Source organism: Neospora caninum, chromosome II (genome assembly GCF_000208865.1).
Source record: "Neospora caninum Liverpool complete genome, chromosome II".
NCBI lineage: Eukaryota > Apicomplexa > Conoidasida > Eucoccidiorida > Sarcocystidae > Neospora > Neospora caninum.
Genome location: NC_018387.1, coordinates 1,116,256 through 1,139,413, shown reverse-complemented (window position 1 = coordinate 1,139,413; position 23,158 = coordinate 1,116,256). Strand labels below are relative to the sequence as shown.

Here is a 23,158-nt window from a genome sequence, read left to right as displayed (position 1 = left end):
ATTTTGGAGCATTCAACCTCAACGGAGAGACTGGCAACCAAAGGGGAGAGAGGCTGACCAGGAAACTCACAAATTGCCTGCAGCCTGTCCAGAGTGCGGCAGAGCCGCCGAGAGCGAAACAACGAGAGATACGGCGATGGACGAGGGGTAGAGAGATACGCGGCGCCACCAAAGATATGATGGATACATGAAAACACGGATATATGAGTGGATGAAAAGATAGACACATGAACGATGCATGATGCGGTTGATACATCAGGGGATAGATATGTACGGCGTGACCGTCATTCGTGTGAGAGGAGGCGCCAGCTGGAGGGAAGATGGGCAAAGACGGAGAAGCTGGGTAGATTTCCCGGAAGCTCTAGAACACCGGCGATGACAAGGAGACATCGGCGGCTGACCTGGCTGCACAGATCGAAGAATTTCACAGATCGCTCTAAGGACCGGTCGCCTTGGAGCGCCTCCTCCAGAAGCTTCATCATCTGAAGCGCCGAGGCGTGTCCCTTTTCCTCTTCCACCTGCAGCGTGTGAAGGAACCGCATGCAGTGCAAGCAGCATAAGCGAGGGAGGTTCGTGTTGACCTTGAGAAACAGCAAATCGCGTAGACCTGCCGCGGAAGAGACGAGCGCGGCTTGGGCGTTGAAACGCGGCTCGCAAGCAGAGAAAAGCGAAACGCGATCCGAGAGGCTCTGCTCTGACACCGTCGTGGACCCGCGAGAAAAGTAGGAGAGAACCGAGATACCAACGGATGAACAGTGCAACAGTGGATGAGAGATCACGTGTGACAGCGAATCGACGAGACACTGACCGTCGACAGCCCATGGACGCAAGAGGCGACGAGAGAAATCGCGAAACAGCGGAACGAATCGACTGTAGATGTCAGACTAGTGGACGAATCAGAGCTGAGCGAGAGGTCGAGAGAGCCTGACAGAGGTTTTGGACCGGACAGACGAGAAAGACGAATTGAATGAGAGACGCTCCAGAATAAAGAGATTTCCGAGCCTACGTGCGCGTATCGAGAGACATCGGGACGACTCTCTGCAGCCTCCTGTCGGTCCATGAAGAGATCATCATACCTGCGAAGAGACCGGAAGAAGCAAAACACAGGACACAAAACGGGGAGACACTGAGGTGAGAACGGGGAAACTGAAAATAAAACACGTGCAAAAAACACAGAGCTCCGAGAGCACACACCGCGCAAGACACAGGCACCTCAGGACATACGTTTCGTGTGTAGATGGAGATTCCAAACCCATACATGCCTCCCTTGTTCTCTTGTCTAGTCGGCACGTTTTGGACACACATTTACATACTATATATACGAGTTTATGTATGTAAATATATAGGGATATATGGATACATGTGTGAATCTACATATATATATATATGCATATGTATAGATAGTTGTGCATGTGTAAGCATGAACAGAGACGTATACATTTGTGGAGTTATATGTATGCCAGGACGTAGCCCATTGAATGCAGATCTCTTGATGGTACGCATGTCAGTCTGCTCTCTTTGTGTGGAGTGCATACTCATCGATTCGGTTGAAAATTCCCGCGCTATCGTTTGCAGCTGCGAGGCGGCCCGACGCGGAAACTTCCTCTCCATTGACAACCTGCAACTTTGCGCCTGCCACCAAGGAAAAGTGCAACAGCGGGGCTGCATGCTCGGGAAAGAGAAGCGAAAACGGATTTCCTTGCAGATCCACTTCCTGAAAAAAAACAGCCCGACACAGAGTAAAACCACACAGACACAGAAAATTCGCAGCGAAAGATTCACACATATACATCCATGAATACAGATATGTAACTATATGCGTAAGTACAAATGAATATATATATATATATATATATATATGCACACGCCTACGACAACAGTTACATATATATATATATATATATATATATATAGGTATATATACGCATGCATGCATATAAACACATGAGTGCACAGCCCGATACGCAGACTGACAACACAGGAACACGGCCAGTCACCTATGTCCAGTTGTGGCCATGTTTACAAGCGCGGAAAAAACAGAGACGGGTTTCGCGAGGATTTATCCACGAGAGACAAGGCTGAGTCATCCCCTCAGGTCTCCGCACTGTTCACAATCGCCACTTTTTCATTTCCTCTTTATTTCCTTTTGTCCGTCCTTTTCTTTCCTGTCGTTCCTGTTTCGCAGTTCTCCACTTTTTCCCCGCTCACTGTGAGATGTTTGAGGGAGGAGAAAACTTCGAGGTAGCGCAGTGCCTGACTCGGGAGAAACGACATTTCGTTGTAGGACATGTTGAGCACCTGCAGCTTTGGGCACAAGTCGATGCCCATCCACCAATCTGAAAAGGAGACCAAACCAGAGAGAACACGCAGGATGGGGAGCAGCACCGGAGAAGGAGAAGAGGAAGGAGAAGAGGAAGGAGAGGATGAAGGAGAAGATGAAGGAGAGGACGACGGAGAAGACGACGGAGAGGACGAAGGAGAGGACGTAGGAGAGAATGAAGGAGAGGAAGGAGAAGAAGGAGAGGAACAAGACAAAGGAAGTGAAGGAGAGGAAGAGGGACAGAAACTATGGGAGGGCGGGGATGAAGGAGCGCAGAATGGGACAGCAAAAGGGTGGAACTAGGGTCACTTCCTAGTGGCGAAGGGATAGAGAGGGACAAGAGACAGCGAAACAAGAAAACCCCGAGCAAGAAACCCAACGATGCGTGGAATCTCTAGAGTGGGGAAGAATCGCCACACTTTGCCCCGCATGTAGCCACGATTGTAAACGCTCTCCAGCGGGGGTGCATGCACGTCACTTGCTCTCGGCCAGCATCCCCTTCCATGGACACGTTTTCCTTCCGTTTTGATGGAGACCTTTATCGCTGTCGCGGAACCCGTCTTCCAAATATAGAGACTTCGAAGGAGATATATTTGAACAGTCATATGCACAGAAATCGACATCTCTTTCCCTCTGTATGCAAGTGTGAAGCTATCACAACATCTGCCCTTGTATGGTAACAGATAGGGAACACACATACACACATATCCACACATGCGTGGAAAGCAATTCACCTGCAATTTTGTTGTGCGCGAGATTGAGGATTTGGAGGTTTCGAAGGCCGGCGAGAGGCGGCATGGCTTTGAGGCGGTTGGAATCGACGACGAGGACTTGGAGGCTTGGAAGCCAGAGGTCGAGCCTTTCGATCAAGTTTCGCGTGAGAATCAACTTGGTCAATCGGCGAAAGCCGTTCGCCGCACTCACCACATCGTTGACACCCCCAGTCTCGCCTTCAGCGCCTTCACTTCCGCCTGTGAGTGCGTTGTTGCTCAGGTTCAGCTCTGCGAGGTTCTGGACGCGAAGGCGCGGATTCAGCAGGCCGCCGTCAGGACCCGTGACTGTCTCCAGGCAAAACGCTGCAGAAGAGAAGTCGAGGACTTGCAAGCGCTCGCGAGGCCATCCGGGTCCGATGAACTTTTGAAAAACCTCCTCGCTCAAGGAAGTGTACACACCACCTCGGGCCGGCGCGTCATTCTTTCCCGCACGCGAAGCAGGGGAAGAAGGAGACGACGGAGAGGCTGTTCTTGGCGAGAGCGAGACGCCGCGTGCGCCTGCGTTCCCAGCTGGAGGAGCCTTCGGAGACGAGCCTCCCTTCCGCCAGCGCCGAAACATCTTGGGAAAGGAGAGGGGAAGAAAGGAAGGAGAGAAACGGAGAGGAGAGAAACGGAGAGGAGAGAAACGGAGAGGAGAGAAATGGAGAGGAGAGAAACGGAGAGGAGAGAAACGGAGAGGAGAGAAAGGAAGAGATGAAAGGAAGAAAGGTGGGGAAAACAACCCGAGAAGAGAGGCGACGAAGCCAGGACAAAGGCAGGAAGACTCTCAGACAAAAAGAGGACGGACAAAGAAGCGAGAAACAAAGCAGAAGGGGAAGAACAAGGGAGACATTCAGGGAAGACAGAGAGAAACGCGGGAGGCCAACGGATGAGAAAAACAAGAGAAGCGAGCTAATGTGCACCCCCTAACGTTCTTCGTCACAGTGCATTCTCCTTGAGGATCCCCGAGGTGCGAGAGGGCGAAACAAGGAACGGAGAAGAAGGAAACAGCAAGACGGAGGAAGACGGCCGCCGTCTTCCTCTTCCCCTTTGCCCAGCTTTCCTCTGTCCTGGGTGTCTCCTCGCCACGAGACACTCCGCTATTCAAAGACCGCGTTCCCCCTCATTTCCCTGGACTCAGATTTCCTCGGTGTTTGGAGTTTGGAGTAGCCCTCCTTCGGCCCGTGTCACGAACTGTCACAGGAGGGAGAGAGAGGATGCTTCCGTGCGCGTCACCTTTCTGCAACGACCAGTGTTCGTCTCTCTCTCTCCCTCTCTGTTGTTCCGCTCTTTGTTCTTCTGTCCTTTCTAAGGGTTCGGTTGGATTGTGGGCTTTGCCCCCAGTGTACGTGTCTGATTCTGCTGTGTAGAGAGAGAAGGAGAAAGTGAAAAAGGAACGTCAGACTGTCCCCCCCTCTGGGCTGGTCCCTCCTTTTTGTGGGGCAAACAACGCCCCGAGAGCCGCCGAGGAGACGACCGCCCCAGCGCGTCTCATCCACGAAACTCCCCACGCAGCATCAAGGCGAAGGAGAGGAATTGAGAGGCGAGAAAAAGGGAAAGGGAAGAAGAGAGAACTGAGGAGAGAAAGAGAAGAGAGAACTGAGGAGAGGAGGGAACTGAGAGGAAGGGAAGAAGATAGAGCTGAGGGGAAGAGAAGGAGAAGATAGAGCTGAAGGGAAGAGAAGGAGAAGATAGAGCTGAAGGGAAGAGAAGGAGAAGATAGAGCTGAAGGGAAGAGAAAGAGAAGATAGAGCTGAAGGGAAGAGAAAGAGAAGATAGAGCTGAAGGGAAGAGAAAGAGAAGATAGAGCTGAAGGGAAGAGAAGGAGAAGATAGAGCTGAAGGGAAGAAATGGAAGAGAAAGAACTAAGGAGAAGAGAGAACTAGGGAGAAGAGAGAACTAAGGAGAAGAGAGAACTAAGGAGAAGAGAGAACTAAGGAGAAGAGAGAACTAAGCAGAAGAGAGCACGGACGATCAGGAACGACGACAAGGAGAGACAAGACACGGGTCGAGTTGCGAGCTGACCCGCGCATGCATGCTCGCCGTTTTCGGCGAGAGGCGCAAGAGCCTCTTGGTCGACAGAAAAGAGAAGGCGAGAAGGGCACAGCAGAAGCAAGTGTGTGAAGCAAAGAGAAACGGCAGGAAGAGAAGAGAGCCTGCGAGGTAGACTGTACACAGCCCGTGTGTCTCTCCTGGAGCGGAGGAAGCGCGGAAAAAGGAAAAGAACAAAGAAAACGAAACAGAAAAAAGGAGGCCTCGATCTAAGCGACAGAAAAAGAAATGAAGGGAAAGAGGAGAACTCGAGTGCGTCTGAAAAAGCAGAAACCGACTACCACGCCGGCTAGCTCATCGTCTTGCCTGTTTTGCATCTTTTCTCGCACGAGTACGATATGCCGACCTGTTGTGGACCGCACGCCAAGGCGAGTCAAGAAAAGAAATGTGCCGTCTTTAAATCCGCAGGCAATTCTTTAAATTGAGTAAACGGCCTCTTCCTCTCCGTCGCTAGATTTCCAGTGTGTATCTACAGCTGCGAAGGAGCAGAAAACGTGAAAGCGACGAAGTCACCTCCCGCTCGTGAGCTGTTCCGTTTCCCCCCCTCTCCTCTGTGGCCTCTTTTCTCTCCCTTTTTCCGCCTCTGTCTCCCCCAAAGTGATTTTGAAGAGCTGTTAATAAACGAAAAGTGGAGTCTTTCAATCGAAAGAAAGGTTGGGTTTTCCTTCGCGAGTAGGGCGCCCTCTAGTTCAGCATAACGGTGTGTTCGTTTATTGCGTCTCTCGAGACGCACCGTGGCGACATGCGGTCTCCTAGCAAATGCGGAGTTGGAAGGGAAACCACAAACAGCGTGTCTGCGATTTCCTCATGCCAGTGAAACGGCGGGAAAGGCCAAAGGTGGAAAACAGAAAAAGAGGGAGACAGTTTCGAAGAGCTTGTCAACTCGAGTGGTTGCGCGTTGCCGAGCAAATGGCAGATCCGCCCTCGAAGTCGCGCCGTCTCGTGCGGCTGTTACCCGTTTCTCAGCGTTTGTTACCGATATCCATTCGGCACATTGCCGTGTGAGGGAGTTTGTCAAGAAGTCTCGCCACGAGGAAAGACGGGACACGTGCCGTTTCCACCTCGGCGTCCCAGACCCGGAGTATCCATCTATTTATATGCTTATATATATACATGTAAATTAATATACAGAAATACATAGATATACATACACATCAAGCATACGTAGGTACACATAGAAATAGGCATAGAGCTAGATGTGATTTTGTACATATATATATATATATATATATACAGATACGCATATGGAGAGATGGCTATGGATATATATATATATATATATATGTTTATGTATTTGGAGACCGACATATATATGTATATATTGATATATAGACTTGTATATACAATACACGGATATTCATATGGAGGGAGACTGTCTGTGTACATGTATCTATGTATGTATGGTGTTTTCTGTACCGGGGATAGGCGTATATAGATGTACAAATCCATGGAATTGCAATAGAGCACAGTAGTGGGAGTTTTATGGTGTAGAGTATTTGGTGAGATGCCCGTCGACGAGAAGCGTCTAGAGGAACGTGTGTGGCGCTTTAGCACGGACAAAGTGTGACGCTAGTGGTTCTTGTCGATAGAAGCACGGCCAAAAGAGTTAACAAAAATGGTACTAAAAAATAGATCTCGTGAGTTCTTCGGGAAACGACTTCCGATTACCTACTCGGTAGCTTCTGGATTCACAGCGGTCAAACTCGTACTTCATGGAGGGTACAGTTCTTCCCAGACGGGATCGTCAGTGTCTCTCCTAAATAGCAGAGTGGCCGTGACCGCCAATTTATAACCCAAAATGCAGTCCGTGCATCAGTTACTATTTGGACGAAAAAGCTCCATGTATCAGGCATCCCTTGCGAAAAAAACACCCCGAAGTAAGATTCTGTTTTCCGATAACCCCGCCAAGACGGGACGTTTCCCGAGCTGTACCGTTGTCCACAAAACCGCTTTCCCCGAGGGGTCGCGTTCCTCGAGAAGCCGATTCACGAAAACAGGGCGCGAGGGCCGTGCTCGTACGCTGGTTCTTTCGCCTGACGAGGAAAACACAAAAAGGCATCGATCCGCAGATTCTGCGTCTTAAACGTTTTCTCTCTCTGCTCTCTCGCTTGCTTTTCTCACCCTCTCTTGTTTGCTGCGAGCACTGCACACCCCGCTCTGAAGAGAGAGGCCTGGAGACGCTGGCAGACTCGCGGATTTTTCGCGTGTCGTGCATGCCTCGACTTGCCGCGAAACGGTTGAGGCTGAGCGTTTGCACTTTTTTTTCACGGACGTCCTCGAGGGAAGTTTTCCACGATAAATCTCCCTTGTAGACGGCGTTTTCCCTGGGAGAAACGGAGACGCGAAACAAGGCCCGGGCGGGCGTTCACTTTCCACGACAACGCGAAACGGCGTCGACAGGTGAGCTAGCCGTGGCCCCAGCTCGGAGGCAGCATTCTTTTTTTCTGGGTTTTCCTTCTTTTTCGCCTTTCCGTTAATCCGCGGAGCTTTGCTTTTCCTGCCGCCTTCCTAGAGCCGTCTCCCAGCTCGATGCGGCGCGGCCGGGGTGTACATACACCGGATCGCGAGTCAGCGAACGCGCGCGGCGAGCGGGAAACGCGCAGAGAAAAAAAATAGAGAAGGGGCGAGAACGAGGAAGAGAAATGCGGAAAGAAAGAGGAAGGAAAGAAGGGATAGAAGGGAAGGGAAATGAAAAGGGAGATGAAAAAGTGAGAAAGTCTTGTACGCGTTTTCTGTTCACAGCCGGGGCTGGCTCGCCCCACGTTCGCCCGCGATTCATTGGTCAGCTTTTGCGGATTTTTAGCAAATGTTAGTTTCTCTGGAAGAAGAGCCATGTGTTTTCAAGCACCGTTTCCGCTGTAGAGAGAAGTATCGTCTATTCAATTCCCAAAAAAGAGACCACAAAGCAAGAATCGTCTCTCCACAGTCTCTGTTGTGTGTCTCTGTGCCAACGATGTGCGTAGCATGCGCGGGCTCAATCCATGACAAGTGCAGAGAACACAGGAAGGCGAGCTAGCGAATCGTTTTTCCTCAAAGAAGGACGCTCATATACCCTTGCAGTAGGCGCGCGTAGCCAAAGATCTCCGTTTATGGACAAACTTATACACGGGCCCTCCCGTCATGCATCAGTGTCTACCTGCCTATTAATCTGTCTGTCTAGGTCCATCTACATTTATCCAAGCAATTTGTATGCTTTGGGATATCTCTACCCGTTCATGGGTATGTAGATTTGTCAGGAATCGCGTAGATCTCCATGTTCTTTGACGAGAACAGAGACTCGCCGATGTCCACACACAAAGGTAACAGGCCTTCTGGTTCGTTCATCCAACTCGGTTCCTCGGTTTCGTCCCACCCGTGTCACGCCCGTTGGCTGTTCCTATCGATTTTCGTCTCCGGTCTTTTCTGGTGTCGGTTTTTCTCTGTCCCGTAGGTCCAGTCTCTCTCCCCCCACAGCGTACTCAGGTTCTTCTTCGTCCCTTTTCTCCCTTCTTGCCGCTTGTGTGGTCGTCCTCACCCCGCTTCGCTCAACTTCAGATCAGCGATGCCGCAGAGCTCCCCGTCGCCAGTGCAAGCCTCGCAACCTTAAATCTCTGCCGCGCATGCAGAGGAGGCCTCGATCTTCCTTCTCTAGCTTCACCGCTCTCGGTCTTGTTCGTCTTCGTGTCTTTGTTCGCCAGATTTTCATCTGGATGTACTTGTGCAGTTGCCCCGCGTTTTTCGTCTTCCCCGGTCTCCTTCGTTTGTGTGCTCGTCCGTCGACGCAACGTGCGCCTCACCCGCTGTGGTTTCTCGGAGCTTGATCGCGGTGAATGCCAATCGATCTTCCGCCTCTTTGGTGAGAAAAGTGGAAAAGGCTTCGACCAACGACGCCTCGTGTCTCGCGCTTTTCTCGCATCCCCTTCCTTCTCCAAGTGTTTTTTCGCTTTCCACAAACTCCTCTTTCCGTTTCGTTCATGTGTCTCTGCATGTGCATGGCGGCTTCCTCCTCAGACGGACGTTCTCGTCCCGGCGTTTCCGTCCTCGAGACTCTCAGGGTGCCTTTCTCTTCTCTTCCTTCTCCCCCCGGCATTTCGCTTCATTTTCCTTGCATCTGTTCCTTTCGCACACTTCAGTCCGTTTCTAACTCTCCCCGGTTTTCCCTCCGCCCCGTCCTGGTGTCCATCCTCTCACCAGTTTTCTTTTCTCTCTTTCTTTCCCTTTTTCTCATTTTCTGTCTCTCCTGTTCTCTGTCTCTCGTGTCCTCTGTCGTATTCTCTCTCTCGCTTGTTCTCTGTCTCTCCTATCACTGATCTCTGTTGTTCTCTCGCATTCGCTCTCCCGCGCCTTTCCTTGGATTCTCCAGAACGGACGTCCTCCAAACGCGCCAGCCCCTCGCTTTGTGTTCATCGCGAGAATCCACCGAGCCTCTGTGTCTACCTCTGAGGGAGGGTGTTTTTCTGAGTTTCTCTCTTTCGCGTGTCGCGAGTCTGCTCTGGCGCCTGATGGGCGTTGTTCCCCTCTTCAAAGAATGCCTGCCTTTTTTCCGTGTCTCTCTCGCAAAGCCGCAGCACGCGGCTTTTCCCAGAAGCAAAAATCGTCCTCCGCATCTTCAGCCTCTCCGGGAACGGTCCCACCCCCCTCGACAGCTTCCGATTCGACTGTACATCCTGTGGACCGACGGCGGCCTTCCCGCTCGTCCTTCCACTCGTCCTTCCACTCGTCTTTTCGCTTCAGTTTTTCCTCGCAGAAACGCCCCAAAACAAACGCGATGGATGCCACGCGTGGGGCTTGCGACGGCCCTCGCCCTGAGGCGTCTCCTCCCCCTCTGGATGGCCCCAAAGGGAGCGAGGCATTCTCTGCGAGTCCGTCTTTCGTGTCGCGGTTCGCCTCGCAAAACGCACAACTGGTCTCCTTTCCGTCCCTCCAGAGACAGCAAACGGAACAACTCGTGAAGGCGCTCGACTTCCACGTCTACCTGTGGGGACTGAACGACAAGGGACAGCTGCTCAACGGCGCCTTCGGCCTCGCAGCCTCTCCAGAGACACCCAAAAGCACAGGAGAGAAAGACCCAGAGAACGAGGGAGGGGACGAGAAAGCGAGCGCGGGAGAAGAGGCGAGCGCGACGCCCGCCACAGGGGGCCCCAGTCGTGTGAAGAAACTTCAGCATAAGACGATTGCGGGGATGAGTTGCAGCGGCGCAAACACATTCATTTGGGATTTTCACGACTTGCTCTGGGCCGGCGGCAGCACGGAGATCGGCCTCGAGCTCCTCGGCATGGACCTCGACGACGACGGCAGAGGCGACGGCGTTGTGCCCAGAGCGTCGTTGTGCGAAACCCTAGGGGATGTGAAGATGGTGGCGTCTTCCAACACACACGCCGTCGCCGTTCTCGAAAACGGAGGTAAGCGCACCTCTCCAGAAACGCATACACTGAGACGGAGAACGTCCGGCGACATCTGCGGAACGCTCTTGGCCTTCTGCAGTCGCCAGAGAAACGGCTTTCTTCGCCGAGTCCCAGTTTCGGCTGCCTCACAGCGAGCGATTTGGAAACCAAGGAAACCGCTCATCCGGTCTGTGTCCACGCGCTGCTGTCTCAGTGTCTCTTTTTCGTCTTTGCGCTTCGTCGGCTGGTGCATCGACGAATCTGCAAACTCTTTGTCTCTATCGCCACCACGCATCTAGGTAGAGGCGTATAGTTGTGTGCGCTTTGTTCCCTCTCAAGTCCAGTTCTCTCTGTATGTACATATATATGGATATATGTACATGTGCATGTATGTAAGTATGTATACTTGGGAAGGTCGTGCAGAGAAGGGTTTTTTCGTAGTTCCCGACTGTCAGAGCGTGCATTGCTTCCTTCCGCAATCGAGTTAAAAACGACTTCCGAACCCTCAATATAGACTGACACAAGGAACCGACCGTATCCTCGGTACAACGCCGGCGTGGAAAGGCGTGTCCGCCGGCTCTCTCTCCTGGTCATTCTTACGCATGTTCTCTCCCAGATGCTGGGTTTCTTCATCCCCTCTTCATCTTCATCTGTGTTTGGTGTCTTCCTCTCAAGTCTCTCTCTGTGTTTCTCTCTTTGTCTCTATTTTTATCCCTCTTTGCCTCTCTTTCTCTCTCGCTGTCTCCTGTCTCTCTGTGTGTCTCGTTTCTCTTTGTTGCTTTGTGCTTCTTTCCGCCTTTTTGCCTTTTCCCGTGTCTCCCCGCCCTATCGTGGCTACAGTGCGTTTACTCAGTCGAACCGCATTTTCTTTTTCGGAAGGCGCGTTCCTCTTTTTCTTTTCTTTCTCTCGTTGACGCGTTCCGCAGCTGCCATCTCCTTTGGCTCGAACGAATTCGGCCAGCTCGGCCAGGGTCCAGCTTCCGTGCAGTTGGGCGTTTCGCGTCCCCGCCTGATGCTCCTGCATCCGGACTCCGCGCGAGCGACGCAAGGCCAAGTCTCTTTCACGACCGCGACATGCGGTGAGAACTTCTCGGTCCTTCTCAGCGCCACCGGCGTCGTCTTCGCCTGCGGCGACGGCAGCCACGGCTGCCTTGGCCTCGGCGCCCGGGCGTCTTCCTCTTCGGCTTCTCTGGCCTCGCAGTCTTCCACAGACGCCCCGTCTCCAGCGTCGCTCGCCCTCTTGTCTCCTCTCTACGCCGTCCCGATTCGCCAGGTAGCTGCAGGTGCGCAGCACGTCGTCGCCTTGACCATCAGCGGCGCCGTCTACACCTGGGGCCGGAACAAGGACGGGCGGCTCGGCCTCGGAGACGCCTACGCGCACGCGCGCGTCGTCACTGTCCCTACGCGCGTGGAGCACCTCGGGCGGCTGGGGAGACGCGTCAAATTCGTCGCTGCGGGGTATAGCCACTCCGCAGTTCTCCTCACTGGCGGGCGGGTGATGACGTGCGGCAGCAACTACTACGGCGAGTTGGGCCGCGAACCTTACTACGAAGTCGAAGCAGACCAAGGCGGGAAGTTGAAGCGAAGCGAAGACTTTTTCCTCTTCAGCTCAACGTTCCTCCCGGTCGTCGCCCTCGCGAACCACCGCGTGAAACTCATTTCCCTCGGCCAGCACTTCTCGGCGGCTGTCACCGCCTCGGGGAAACTGTTCTGTTGGGGCCGGAACGACTTGAGGCAGCTCGGCGTGCCGTGCTCGAGTCCGATGCTTCGTCTGTCTCCGTCGGCTGCGGAAGTCACGCCCGCGCTGAAAAGCGACCCTGGAAAAAAAGCTGGCGACGCGCACGAGCAGGTTCCTCCAGCGGGCGGCGGTTCAGATGCGGGGCATTCCCAGAACCCGGCGGCTGAGAGAGAAGCTCTCGCGGACGAGCGACAAACCCAACCCGAGAGTGCGCAAGATGCCTTGGCCTTGCTGCATCCGTCCCTGCCGTACGCGTCGACTCCACTGCTTCTGCAGGTGGAAAACCCAGATTTGTTTTTTTACTTTGTTGCATGCGGCGACTTCCACTGCGGCGCTGCGGCGGTTCCAGCGAGCGTCGCTGCTGTCGGGCAGCGCAGTCGCGGCCGGGACGACTTGCGCCCGTCGTCGAGTGCAGTTGCGGATTTACAGCCGTTCTTCAAGTCGATCTTCTGTCGCTCGCAGTCCCTTATTGGCTGCGAGTTTCCGCGGCATTCGATCTCTCGAGGCCTCTCGAGTCTGGGGCCGGGGTCGTGTCTCGCGCAGGGTTCGTTCACGCGCAACGCCTCGTGGTTGCAAAACCAGACGCCAGGCCTGGACGTCGAGCGGCACCTGTCGAGCTCGGCGAGTCTCGCTGGGTCCTTCGAGGAGTCGGCGGTCGCGTCTTCGTCCTACCTCGCCGGAGTGTCCGTTGAGGAGTTTCTGATGCTCATTGAGGGGAGCCAGAGCACCGGCGACGCGGGGCTGCTCAAATCCAAGCTCGCCCTCGTCTTCGCGGACGTCTACCGCCTCAACTCGTCTTTCGTCTTCCCCGGACGCGGTTGCCATCCGGACTTTGCCGGCCTCGATGAGGTGTACGTACACCTGCCGGAGGACATGCTCCCAGTGCTCGCGACGAGTGTGATGACCTGTCTTGCTGGCTGCGTCAAGTACGCGCAACACTTTAAATCTGCGGACGCCATTCGCTTCATTCTCTTCATTCTCGCGTGCTTCCGGCTGTACGGGTGGGGGATCGAGGACATGGCGATCGACGCAGCCGACCTGAACACCCCCTCACAGGGCGAAGACGGACCCGCCAGAGAGCCGTCGTTCGTCCTCTCCTCCGCGAGTCTCTCCGAGGCTGCGGAGGCCGCGCGTCGAGAAGCCCGAGACGGCGAGAGTGACGGGAAGCGCGAGGGCGAGACAGAGGGAAGAGAAGGCGAGCAAACTGAATCGGAAAGGCACGAGAAGGACGACAAACACCCAGACACACAGAAAACCGTCTCTGGAGTGAATGACGCTCGGGGCGAGGCAATCTTCGCAGCCCTCGCGCATCTTCTCTTCCACCTCCCCCCGGAGGGGAAAATGGAATTTGTGAGACTCGCCGCCGAGTTCCCAGACAACCTCTTCGAGTAAGTCGAAAAGGGAAAGGGTTGTGAAGTGCAGAAAGGGGGTTCCCGTGAAAAACGTCATAGGGTTTCGAATCGGCACGCGGCGGGAGGGCCCGACGAGTCACGGCAGTCAACTGTTTTAAAGTCCAATTCAAGGGACGATCTGCTCACCGCCTCTGCAAATCTCTCAGACGTTTTCGAGCACCCACAGGCGCCTCAACCTGAGTGCCCGAACTCACATCTCCTCGTGGAAAAGGCGCCGAAGATCTCCCCACTAAATCTGTACACACACAGATATGTATATATATATATATATATATATCTTGATATACCTCTAACAGGCTATATGTGTATATGCATGTATCTGTGTAGCTGTGTGTATGTCTGTACACGTGGATGTGCTTAAAGAGCGCACAATACACCGTACGAGCGCACCACTCTTTCTTTCCACATGGCATACCTGCATATATACATATATGTAGAGAGAGAGGTGGAAATCTCTCTCTCTCTGAACATTTGACTTCCGTGTTTTCGCGCGAGCTTCTATCGACAGGCTGTTTTCTTTCTGGTTCTCGCCTGAGGTGTTTCACGTTTCCTATTTTTTCTGTCTGCATGCGCAGGCGCCGCCTTGTGCGAATGACCAAGTGGTTCATCACGAAGACACTCCGACAGGCGCCTGCCGCGTACCGGAACGTGGACCGTCTCTGGCATGGGGTAGCCCTCCTCGAGCTTCTGTATCTCGCGAACATGCGGCCTTGTTCTCACCGAGCCTACCTTCTTCCGTCGTCTCCACGTCTTTCAGCAACGAGCGAGACAGCCGACAACGCGAGCAAACCCAGGAAGCATGTTTCTTCCTCGCTCTTTGCAGCTGGCGAGAGAGACGTACCCACCAAGGTGAAGATCCCGGTGGAGAAATTCCATCTCGCAGCCGTCGGACAGCTCGTCGATCCGATTCGCGAAGTCGCCTTATATGCGGATTTGATTCAGCGCGCACGTGGGGCCTCGGCCGAGAGCGGTGGTCGCCGCACCCCGCAGGACTCGGAAGAAGCGCAGGGCGCGCGCGGCTCCGCGAGCGAGAATGCATGCGGAGGGCGAGAGGAAAGAGGAGAAGGGGAGGATTCTCAAGAGAGACGCGAGGAGACAGAGGAGCGAAAAAATGAAAAGGAGACGCAGGACACGCCGACGCTCCCACAGAGACGAAAAAGAGGTAGGAGGGAACGTGAAACGGAGTCCGCAAGTTGTCTGTTCGGGGGGTGGGGGGAGACGGTAGAAGGCGAGTCAGGGAAACTAGAGATGAATGCTCTTGGGAGAAAGGAACCTTTCCGCAACGCATGCTTGTTGATGGCATCGTGCACTGCAGTTGTACGCCTCCACAGAGGGATATCAGGTGCGGAAAGGAGTTCCGGGAAGCCAGCCGTAGTGTGGTGTAGATTCTGCACTCCGCGGAGTCTCGCTCTCTCTCTCTGCAGAAGAGCCTGCATGCGGTGGGGGCCGCTTCTCGCTAACCGAGATTGGGCTGTCTCTCTCGCCGTCCCATCCGTCTGTCTTCCGTCTTTACGACAGTACCCGGATATACGCATATATACAAATAAGCGTATATATATATATATATATATGTAGAGGTATAGCTTCATTTGCAAATTCGTTCACCACTATACGTATATTTGGACGTGGGAGGCATGGGAAGAGCTTTTACATAGAGTCAGAGAGATAGCGGTGGCAGCTTGGAAATCAGATGTATACGCAGATAGGCGGGGCGAGCCGCTGTCGAGTTTCTCATGTGTCTGATTGTCGACGAGTCTGCGTTTATTTCAGAAACGTGGTCCACATTTGACGTGTACCAAGACGTGGTGTTCAGCACGGAACTGCAGAGTCGCTGGTGCTTTTTCATGGCGCACATGCATCTGTGTCCGCTCGAGTTTAAACGCAATGTAAGCCCTCTACAGCGAGATACATTTCATGGAGGAAACAGCGGAGAGAGAGAGGTTTCGACGCAACAGGACAATTCAGTGATAATCCAATCACCAGCGGTGTACATGTGTAGAAACACCTACCAGGCATACCGCTGCAAATCTATACACATGCGTTTGCCTTTGCTTGTTGAATCAACGTCCATCAACGGCAGCCAGTGGATCGGGTGTCCGTGCAGAGCTCACCTGGGCGGGTGCATGCATGCTATCCATACCACACACACACATACATGCATGCATATTCGCATATATATGTATACGTGTACATGTGTATCCGTGTATTTGCTTTGCATGCATATTCACATAGGCAGTCGCAGACCCATTTCCACACAAGGGTACATGCATGCAAAGCAGTAGTCTTGCTCGTAAACCTTTTCAGTGCAGGCATCTCGTTACATGTACCGTTATCCATATTCGGATGTAGGGTTTATGACTCTCTCCTTTTTTCGATTTGCCAGTGGAACCAGCCCAGCGTCTTTTCCTGTCGTATCTTTCAGGTTATCCTGGTGGACAACATTTACAAACAGCATCACACAGGTTTGCAGTCTTTACTGGAGGCGCAACTACCCTTCCTGCTGCTCCGCGTACACCGCGGAGCTCTCCTGGACGACGCCGTGGAAGCTTTGCAAAAAGCAAACGTGAGAAATATCTCTATTTCCCTCTTTCAAAAAAACGGCGGGGCTTCAGCAGTACCTTACCACACGGGGGCGAAAGTACCATCACTGTGCAAAGAATTGGATGAGCTATTATGCCCTGCGTTTTTACCTACATACCTATATATATGAAGTGAGGCCAGGGCTAAATACGCGGTGCGCATGCATGCAGCGGAAAGGTTCGCCGAAAGATTCCTGCGAGTCCACTGGCTGCGCGTGTGTCCACTTGCAGCCTAGGCAGTTACTGCGGCCGCTAAAAATCGTTTTCGAAGGCGAAGAAGGTGTCGACGAGGGAGGCTTGAAACGCGAGTTTTTCTCGGTAGGTTGACATCCAAACGGGAGATCTGAAGAATCTCGGGCTCTCGGTTCCGTGACGCACACAGGCAGTGCGTAGGTCTCGTGATCAGCACGTGTATGTGCACGTCGATAGGGAAACCGAGATTTGCAAATTGACATATATATACTATGTGTAGCTGCATGCTGTTTTCTTGCCAAATTTTAGACTCGTGGATAGTCCTGGTTCTCGCCCTTTCCAGTCCCAACCGCGTGTCGACGCTGGTCTGCTTTAGGGGGTGTCCTGTGGCGTGAGGTCCGCCTTTCTTCCGGTGCATTCATTCTGTTTGTGTTTTCTCTCCCGTTTCGGCTTCTCGACTCACCGCCGTCAGGGTTCGTTCTGTCTCGGGCGTTTTGTCCTTTTCACTTCTTTCGCAAACGTTCGTCTCTTTCTTCAGCTCTTGACGCCCGAGCTTCTGTCGCCAGAACGCGGCCTCTTCACCTACAATCCCGCAGCCCGAACTTACTGGTTTTCCAATCTCTCGCCTGAGGACGTTACCGCGAAGGAAAAGTATTACTGGCTGATTGGCGCACTCGCGTCCATGGCCATCTACAACGATATGATCATGCCTCTCGCCTTTCCTCTCGTCGTACGTCGAGCGATTTCTACTTATGTTTGGAACCTATTATTTAGATATCTATATCTATATCTATATGTATGTATAGGGTTAGAGTTAATATGATATAGATACAAGTATATACACATTTACGCAGATCCGTGTATCGATATCGATCTCTAGGCAGTGCATAGATGGGGGCTAGTGGAGGCTCTCAGTTCCTTGGTTTTAGGATACCCCGTGTGTGAGTCACACATTATACGTTTATTGTGATTGATTGTACATTTGTATCGGCCTTTCACTTTCCTCGGCTCGCCACTGTAGCCTGGAGGGCCCATCTCTGTCGCGTCTGGGTTTTCGTCGCGGAGGCGCCCGTGCCAGGCACCGCACTCTCGCCCCTGTCGTCAAACTGGAGACAGACGCGCACGTGCAAAGTGTTTTTTCCCACCGACACTATGGCGTTTTGTCTTTCCGGAGGTGGAATTTAGCCAAACGTTGTGCTGTTTTGTCACGCAGCTCTACAACATGCTGCAAGGGCGCCGTGTTACCCTCGAGGACTTGGGGTAAGTTTTCGGAGGATCCGACAACCAAAGCGCTACGCTGTCCAACGTTTCGGTGTTTCTAAGAGGTGTTTGCTTTTCTCTTACAAGGCATGCCTCGTGACGAGAGTGCGAACGGGACGGGGCTCTGCCGGCGCAACAGTGAGAGTGGAAGAAACCGTTCAGCAATATGGTGAAAAAGCCAGGCTCGAGTGCGGAGTGCATGTGGACCTCCCCGGGGCCGACAGTGCAGTGTGTGTTGTGCACTTTCTCGCTTTGTGTTCAGGGATGTGTTTCCGGAAGAGATGAACAGCTTCGAAAAGATGCTCACGATGGACAAGAGAGACGAATTCGAAGTAGGCGGCGTGTCTGTCTCTCTGGCCTAGACTCTGGGGTGTCTCTGTCCCTTCTGTAGATAGAGAGAAAGCGACGCCTTTTCAACAGAGCCTGTTTTCCACGGGGTGATAGTGACTCATATCGCCTCGAAGCACATCTGCCTACGGAAAGAGAAAGAGATGAACAGGGGCGGTGAACTGGTAGAAAGGTAGAGAGAAGAGACAGGGCGACGAAAGACAAGCTGGAGACATGGACGCAGATTAGGGCCATATATATATATATATATATATACATATATATATATATATACATATATAGGATGGATAGAGACGATTCGTGTAGCCAGGGATTCGGACATGCATACATCATACATGGCCAAAGAGACAGATTGATATATATGTATAATATAGGATAGATGGAATCGGACAACAGGATAGGAAAGGACACGCACATACATAGGATCGATGAGTGTGAATATAGGTCGGTGAATATACTCTTCTGCACAAGTGTATATCGATCTCAGGACAGGTCAGAGACACCTGTGGGCATAAATGCTGTCACGGGGTAACACTCAGGCAGATGTCCGTGTGTGGGATAGACACAGCGCAACATGCAGACAGGAAAACGAGTTACCAAACCTTCGTCGTTTGACAGGAAACCACGTATCGAGAGGCCCTGGAAATGACCCATATATGCATGTATACATACATATGTACATAGACGCATACATACATACATACATACATACATACATACATACATACATACATACATACATACATATGTGGCTAGGTAGAAATAAAGGAGAGGCGATACATGGAGAGTCATAGCGAAACAGGGCCGGCAGCTATCGCGACAGTGCTTTTGTGTGGTTCCGTGTCGACGGGGTGATTTGTAGGCGGCGTTCAGCACTCAGACATTTGCGGTGGACCTTGTAAGAGATGGGAAAGTCGTCGGCGAAGCTTCGCTGATGGAAGGTGGAGAGTCCATTCCTGTCACCATGGAAAACCGAGGTCTCTTTGTCTCCAAATACACTCACTACCTCCTGGTTGATTCCGTCAAACAGCAAGTAAGTTGTGTGGCCGTTTGTCCTTCTCTCCTCACCACGCAAATGCACCTATACATCCACAGGTGGATACGCATATACACGCATATATATATGCATGAATACGTGAGTAATTATTTATGAGAATGAGTACAATATGGCGGCTCGTCCATTGATATATATATATATAAGCATGAATACGTGAGTAATTATTTATGAGAATGAGTACAATATGGCGGCTCGTCCATTGATATATATATATATATATATATATAAGCCTGAATACGTGAGTAATTATTTATGAGAATGAGTACAATATGGCGGCTTGTCCATTGATATATATATATATATATATATATATATATATATATAAGCATGAATACGTGAGTAATTATTTATGAGAATGAGTACAATATGGCGGCTCGTCCATTGATATATATATATATATATATAAGCATGAATACGTGAGTAATTATTTATGAGAATGAGTACAATATGGCGGCTCGTCCATTGATATATATATATATATATATATATATATAAGCATGAATACGTGAGTAATTATTTATGAGAATGAGTACAATATGGCGGCTCGTCCATTGATATATATATATATATATATATATATATATATATAAGCATGAATACGTGAGTAATTATTTATGAGAATGAGTACAATATGGCGGCTTGTCCATTGATATATATATATATATATATATATATATAAGCATGAATACGTGAGTAATTATTTATGAGAATGAGTACAATATGGCGGCTTGTCCATTGATATGTATATATATATATATATATATATAAGCATGAATACGTGAGTAATTATTTATGAGAATGAGTACAATATGGCGGCTCGTCCATTGATATATATATATATATATATATATATATATATAAGCATGAATACGTGAGTAATTATTTATGAGAATGAGTACAATATGGCGGCTTGTCCATTGATATATATATATATATATATATATATAAGCATGAATACGTGAGTAATTATTTATGAGAATGAGTACAATATGGCGGCTTGTCCATTGATATATATATATATATATATATATATAAGCCTGAATACGTGAGTAATTATTTATGAGAATGAGTACAATATGGCGGCTCGTCCATTGATATATATACATATATATATAAGCATGAATACGTGAGTAATTATTTATGAGAATGAGTACAATATGGCGGCTCGTCCATTGATATATATATATATATATATAAGCATGAATACGTGAGTAATTATTTATGAGAATGAGTACAATATGGCGGCTCGTCCATTGATATATATATATATATATAAGCATGAATACGTGAGTAATTATTTATGAGAATGAGTACAATATGGCGGCTCGTCCATTGATATATATATATATATATATATATATAAGCATGAATACGTGAGTAATTATTTATGAGAATGAGTACAATATGGCGGCTTGTCCATTGATATATATATATATATATATATAATTATAGAAAGCGACTCATGCGTGGTGTGTACACAGGTGCATCTTTGTTCGTCGGAAAGGTGGATGGTTATATGTAGACTTTTAAATTTGTACTTTCTGGACACAAGAGTCGCGGTTGGTGTGTGCGCGATGGCTTTATTCGTGCTGAGAAACTCTGTGCCTTCACGGCGTGCTTTTGTTTTCAACCAGTGGAAGAACTGCCGTTCTTCTGTTGTCCCTGGGTGACATGTCTTTCAGTACGATGCGTTTGAAAGAGGTTTCTTGCTTTGCTCCTCTCCCCTCGTCTCCCAACTAAGTGGACGGGAATTGCAACTCCTGATTTGCGGCACGCCTGAACTCGACTTTCGTCAGCTTCGCGAGTCTGCCAAGTAGGCCGAATCCCATCTCTTTTGCATGCACACGAGCATGCACACATATTCGAATTTCAGATCGCAACGTTCTATCTGTCTCGAGACGTAATTATTTTCCTGGAGATCCGAATGTGCTGTAGAGAGAAGTGCTCAGCGGTTTAAGCCGTAGCTCTCCAGGCTCATGGAGCTACAAATGTAACTGTCTCTGACGAGATTTCATATATACACATATACGAATATAATATCTATATACAAAGATATACATATATATACATGCATATATATATATATATATATATATATAGGTAGCTCGACAGACAAATTTGGCAGCCTTTGCTATGGTGATAGATCCAGAGCCACGTCAATGCAGTAGACATACAAAGACAAAGAGACTCCTCGCTGACACGCATATATACATGTACGTGCCCTGAGCCTGCATATGCGTATACGTATATACACTTGAAACGTACACCAAATTCACATACGCACGCCAAAACTGAGAAACGTACATATAGATGTGTAGATATATAGATGGATCGAGATCGAGGTATATAGATAGATCTGAATGGAAAGACATGCGTGGTTGATATGACTACGTGGACACTTTGGCATTGAGAGGCTGTGTATTGAATTGTTGCTGTGTGCGTTCGCTGTGCAGACTGGAGGGTTTCGAGGCAGATGATCCGTACATCGAATCCTTTTGGAAAATAGTATTGTCTTTCGACATTTTCCAGAAACAAAAGTTCCTTAAATTTGTCACAGGTAAACGCACGATCCGCTCTCGCTCGCTTCGACAACCTGCAAAACAACCATTTTTTCATCGAAAGAGCACATCGATGCATGTTCGCATAGCGGTTATGTCTTTCCGTAGACACATGCATGTGTCCATCGATAGATACGTGCATTCGTACAGCTATAGAGACATGTATTTGTACCGTATCTACATCTCTGTGGGTGTCGATAACGCGTAAGTAGAGGAGGCGCGACAGGGTGTGTGTGTGTGTGTCAACGGTGGCGCATGTCTCGTGGGCGCGGTTTTTTCGCTGCGTTTTGCCTTTTAGGAAGCGATCGATCGCCCGCCTTCGGTTTAAAGGAAATTCGAATGACCTTGCAAAAGAACGGAGGCGAACCCACAGAACGCCTTCCGACTGCATACACGTGTTTCAATGTCCTCCTTCTTCCGCGCTACGCCTCCAGTGAAAAATTGCAGCTTCTGCTCCTGCGTGCCATCGACGAAAGCGAAGGCTTCGGCCTCCAGTAAATATATCGCAAACGAAAAGCGGAGACGCGGGTGCTGAGAAGAGCTCTTGGACAAAAGAGGACCAAAGGCGAACGATAGGCCGGCAGGGGAAGTGCACACGGGAGAGAATGCAGGAACAAAAGAGCGAGAGGGAGAGGAGAAACAGATGCAGGAACCGACGGTCGGAGAGACGTTTGCTGTCCTCTCCGATTTGCACAACATGGCGTTGAGAGGACACCGGCTCTCTCAGTTCGCACCGCCCGCTCCCACCTTCCTCACCTAACGCGAGGCGGTTGCGAAGCAAAGCGTGGAAGCGTGTATATGTATATCTATGTATATATGTGTATATATATCTGTTCATCTGTGTTCCAGTATATGTCACTAGCTGTATAATATGTACGGTATGGATGTACAGGTGGATGTGTGTGCAGTGCGCACCTGTGTGGACATGTGTTTAACTGCTGAAGCGTCATGGATTGTACACAGGTTTGTTTAGCTTTTTTCTGTGAGAGCGTTGACCAAGTGGCGCCAAAAACGTTTGCGTCGAAACCTTTTTGGATTTCCCTGGAAGCTGCGGATAGACTGTCACGTGACAGACAGAGGGACAGTCTGTGTGTCTGTTCATCTTTTTAAAGACTTACCGTGCGCGACCCGAACTTTCGTGAAAGGTTTTGTTTCCGCCTTCGCCGTTACTGACAAGGCGAACCGAAATTGATCCAGTGTCCTTTACCCGTCGTTGTTTTCTATGCGCCCTTTTACGGTGTCCACGTATTCATACATACCTGTACAGGCATGCATGTATCGATTTCTGTGCATGTATAAATATATATATATATATATATATATATATATATATATATATATATATACATACATGCATAAGCATGCACATATATATATATATATATATATATGTATCTGTAGAAGTAGGTATAATTGTGAAAGAGTCCGTTTGCTGCGTAGCCAAGAGAGAGACAAATAGGACTAAAAGATAGGTGTGACAGTGGCTTCCAGCAGATTCAACGATTGAATCTCGGGTGGTTCAGAGGC

General features: G+C 50.2%; 2 protein-coding genes across 2 annotated transcripts in view; one reads left to right on the top strand and one right to left on the bottom strand.

Annotated features, from left to right (window-relative positions):
- The window catches only part of NCLIV_005830 (hypothetical protein), a gene marked incomplete at both ends in the record, with an annotated part of 28,851 nt that extends 25,199 nt beyond the window's left edge, over positions 1-3,652 (bottom strand). The window contains 5 exons of the mRNA XM_003880093.1: positions 402-518; positions 1,007-1,076; positions 1,536-1,714; positions 2,209-2,336; positions 3,055-3,652. Coding sequence (XP_003880142.1) covers positions 402-518; positions 1,007-1,076; positions 1,536-1,714; positions 2,209-2,336; positions 3,055-3,652 — 1,092 coding nt within the window. The remainder of the gene's footprint in view (positions 1-401; positions 519-1,006; positions 1,077-1,535; positions 1,715-2,208; positions 2,337-3,054) is intronic.
- Positions 3,653-9,871: 6,219 nt separating this feature from the next.
- Positions 9,872-22,129, top strand: NCLIV_005820 (putative ubiquitin-transferase domain containing protein; the record flags this gene model as incomplete). Its single annotated transcript, XM_003880092.1, has 13 exons — positions 9,872-10,505; positions 11,414-13,613; positions 14,213-14,799; positions 15,408-15,523; positions 16,060-16,200; positions 16,448-16,534; positions 16,947-17,138; positions 17,622-17,668; positions 17,931-18,000; positions 18,879-19,049; positions 20,756-20,886; positions 21,527-21,630; positions 21,930-22,129. 13 exons carry the CDS (start codon positions 9,872-9,874, stop codon positions 22,127-22,129), a joined length of 4,680 nt encoding a protein of 1,559 aa, XP_003880141.1.
- Between the last annotated feature and the right edge of the window lie 1,029 nt (positions 22,130-23,158).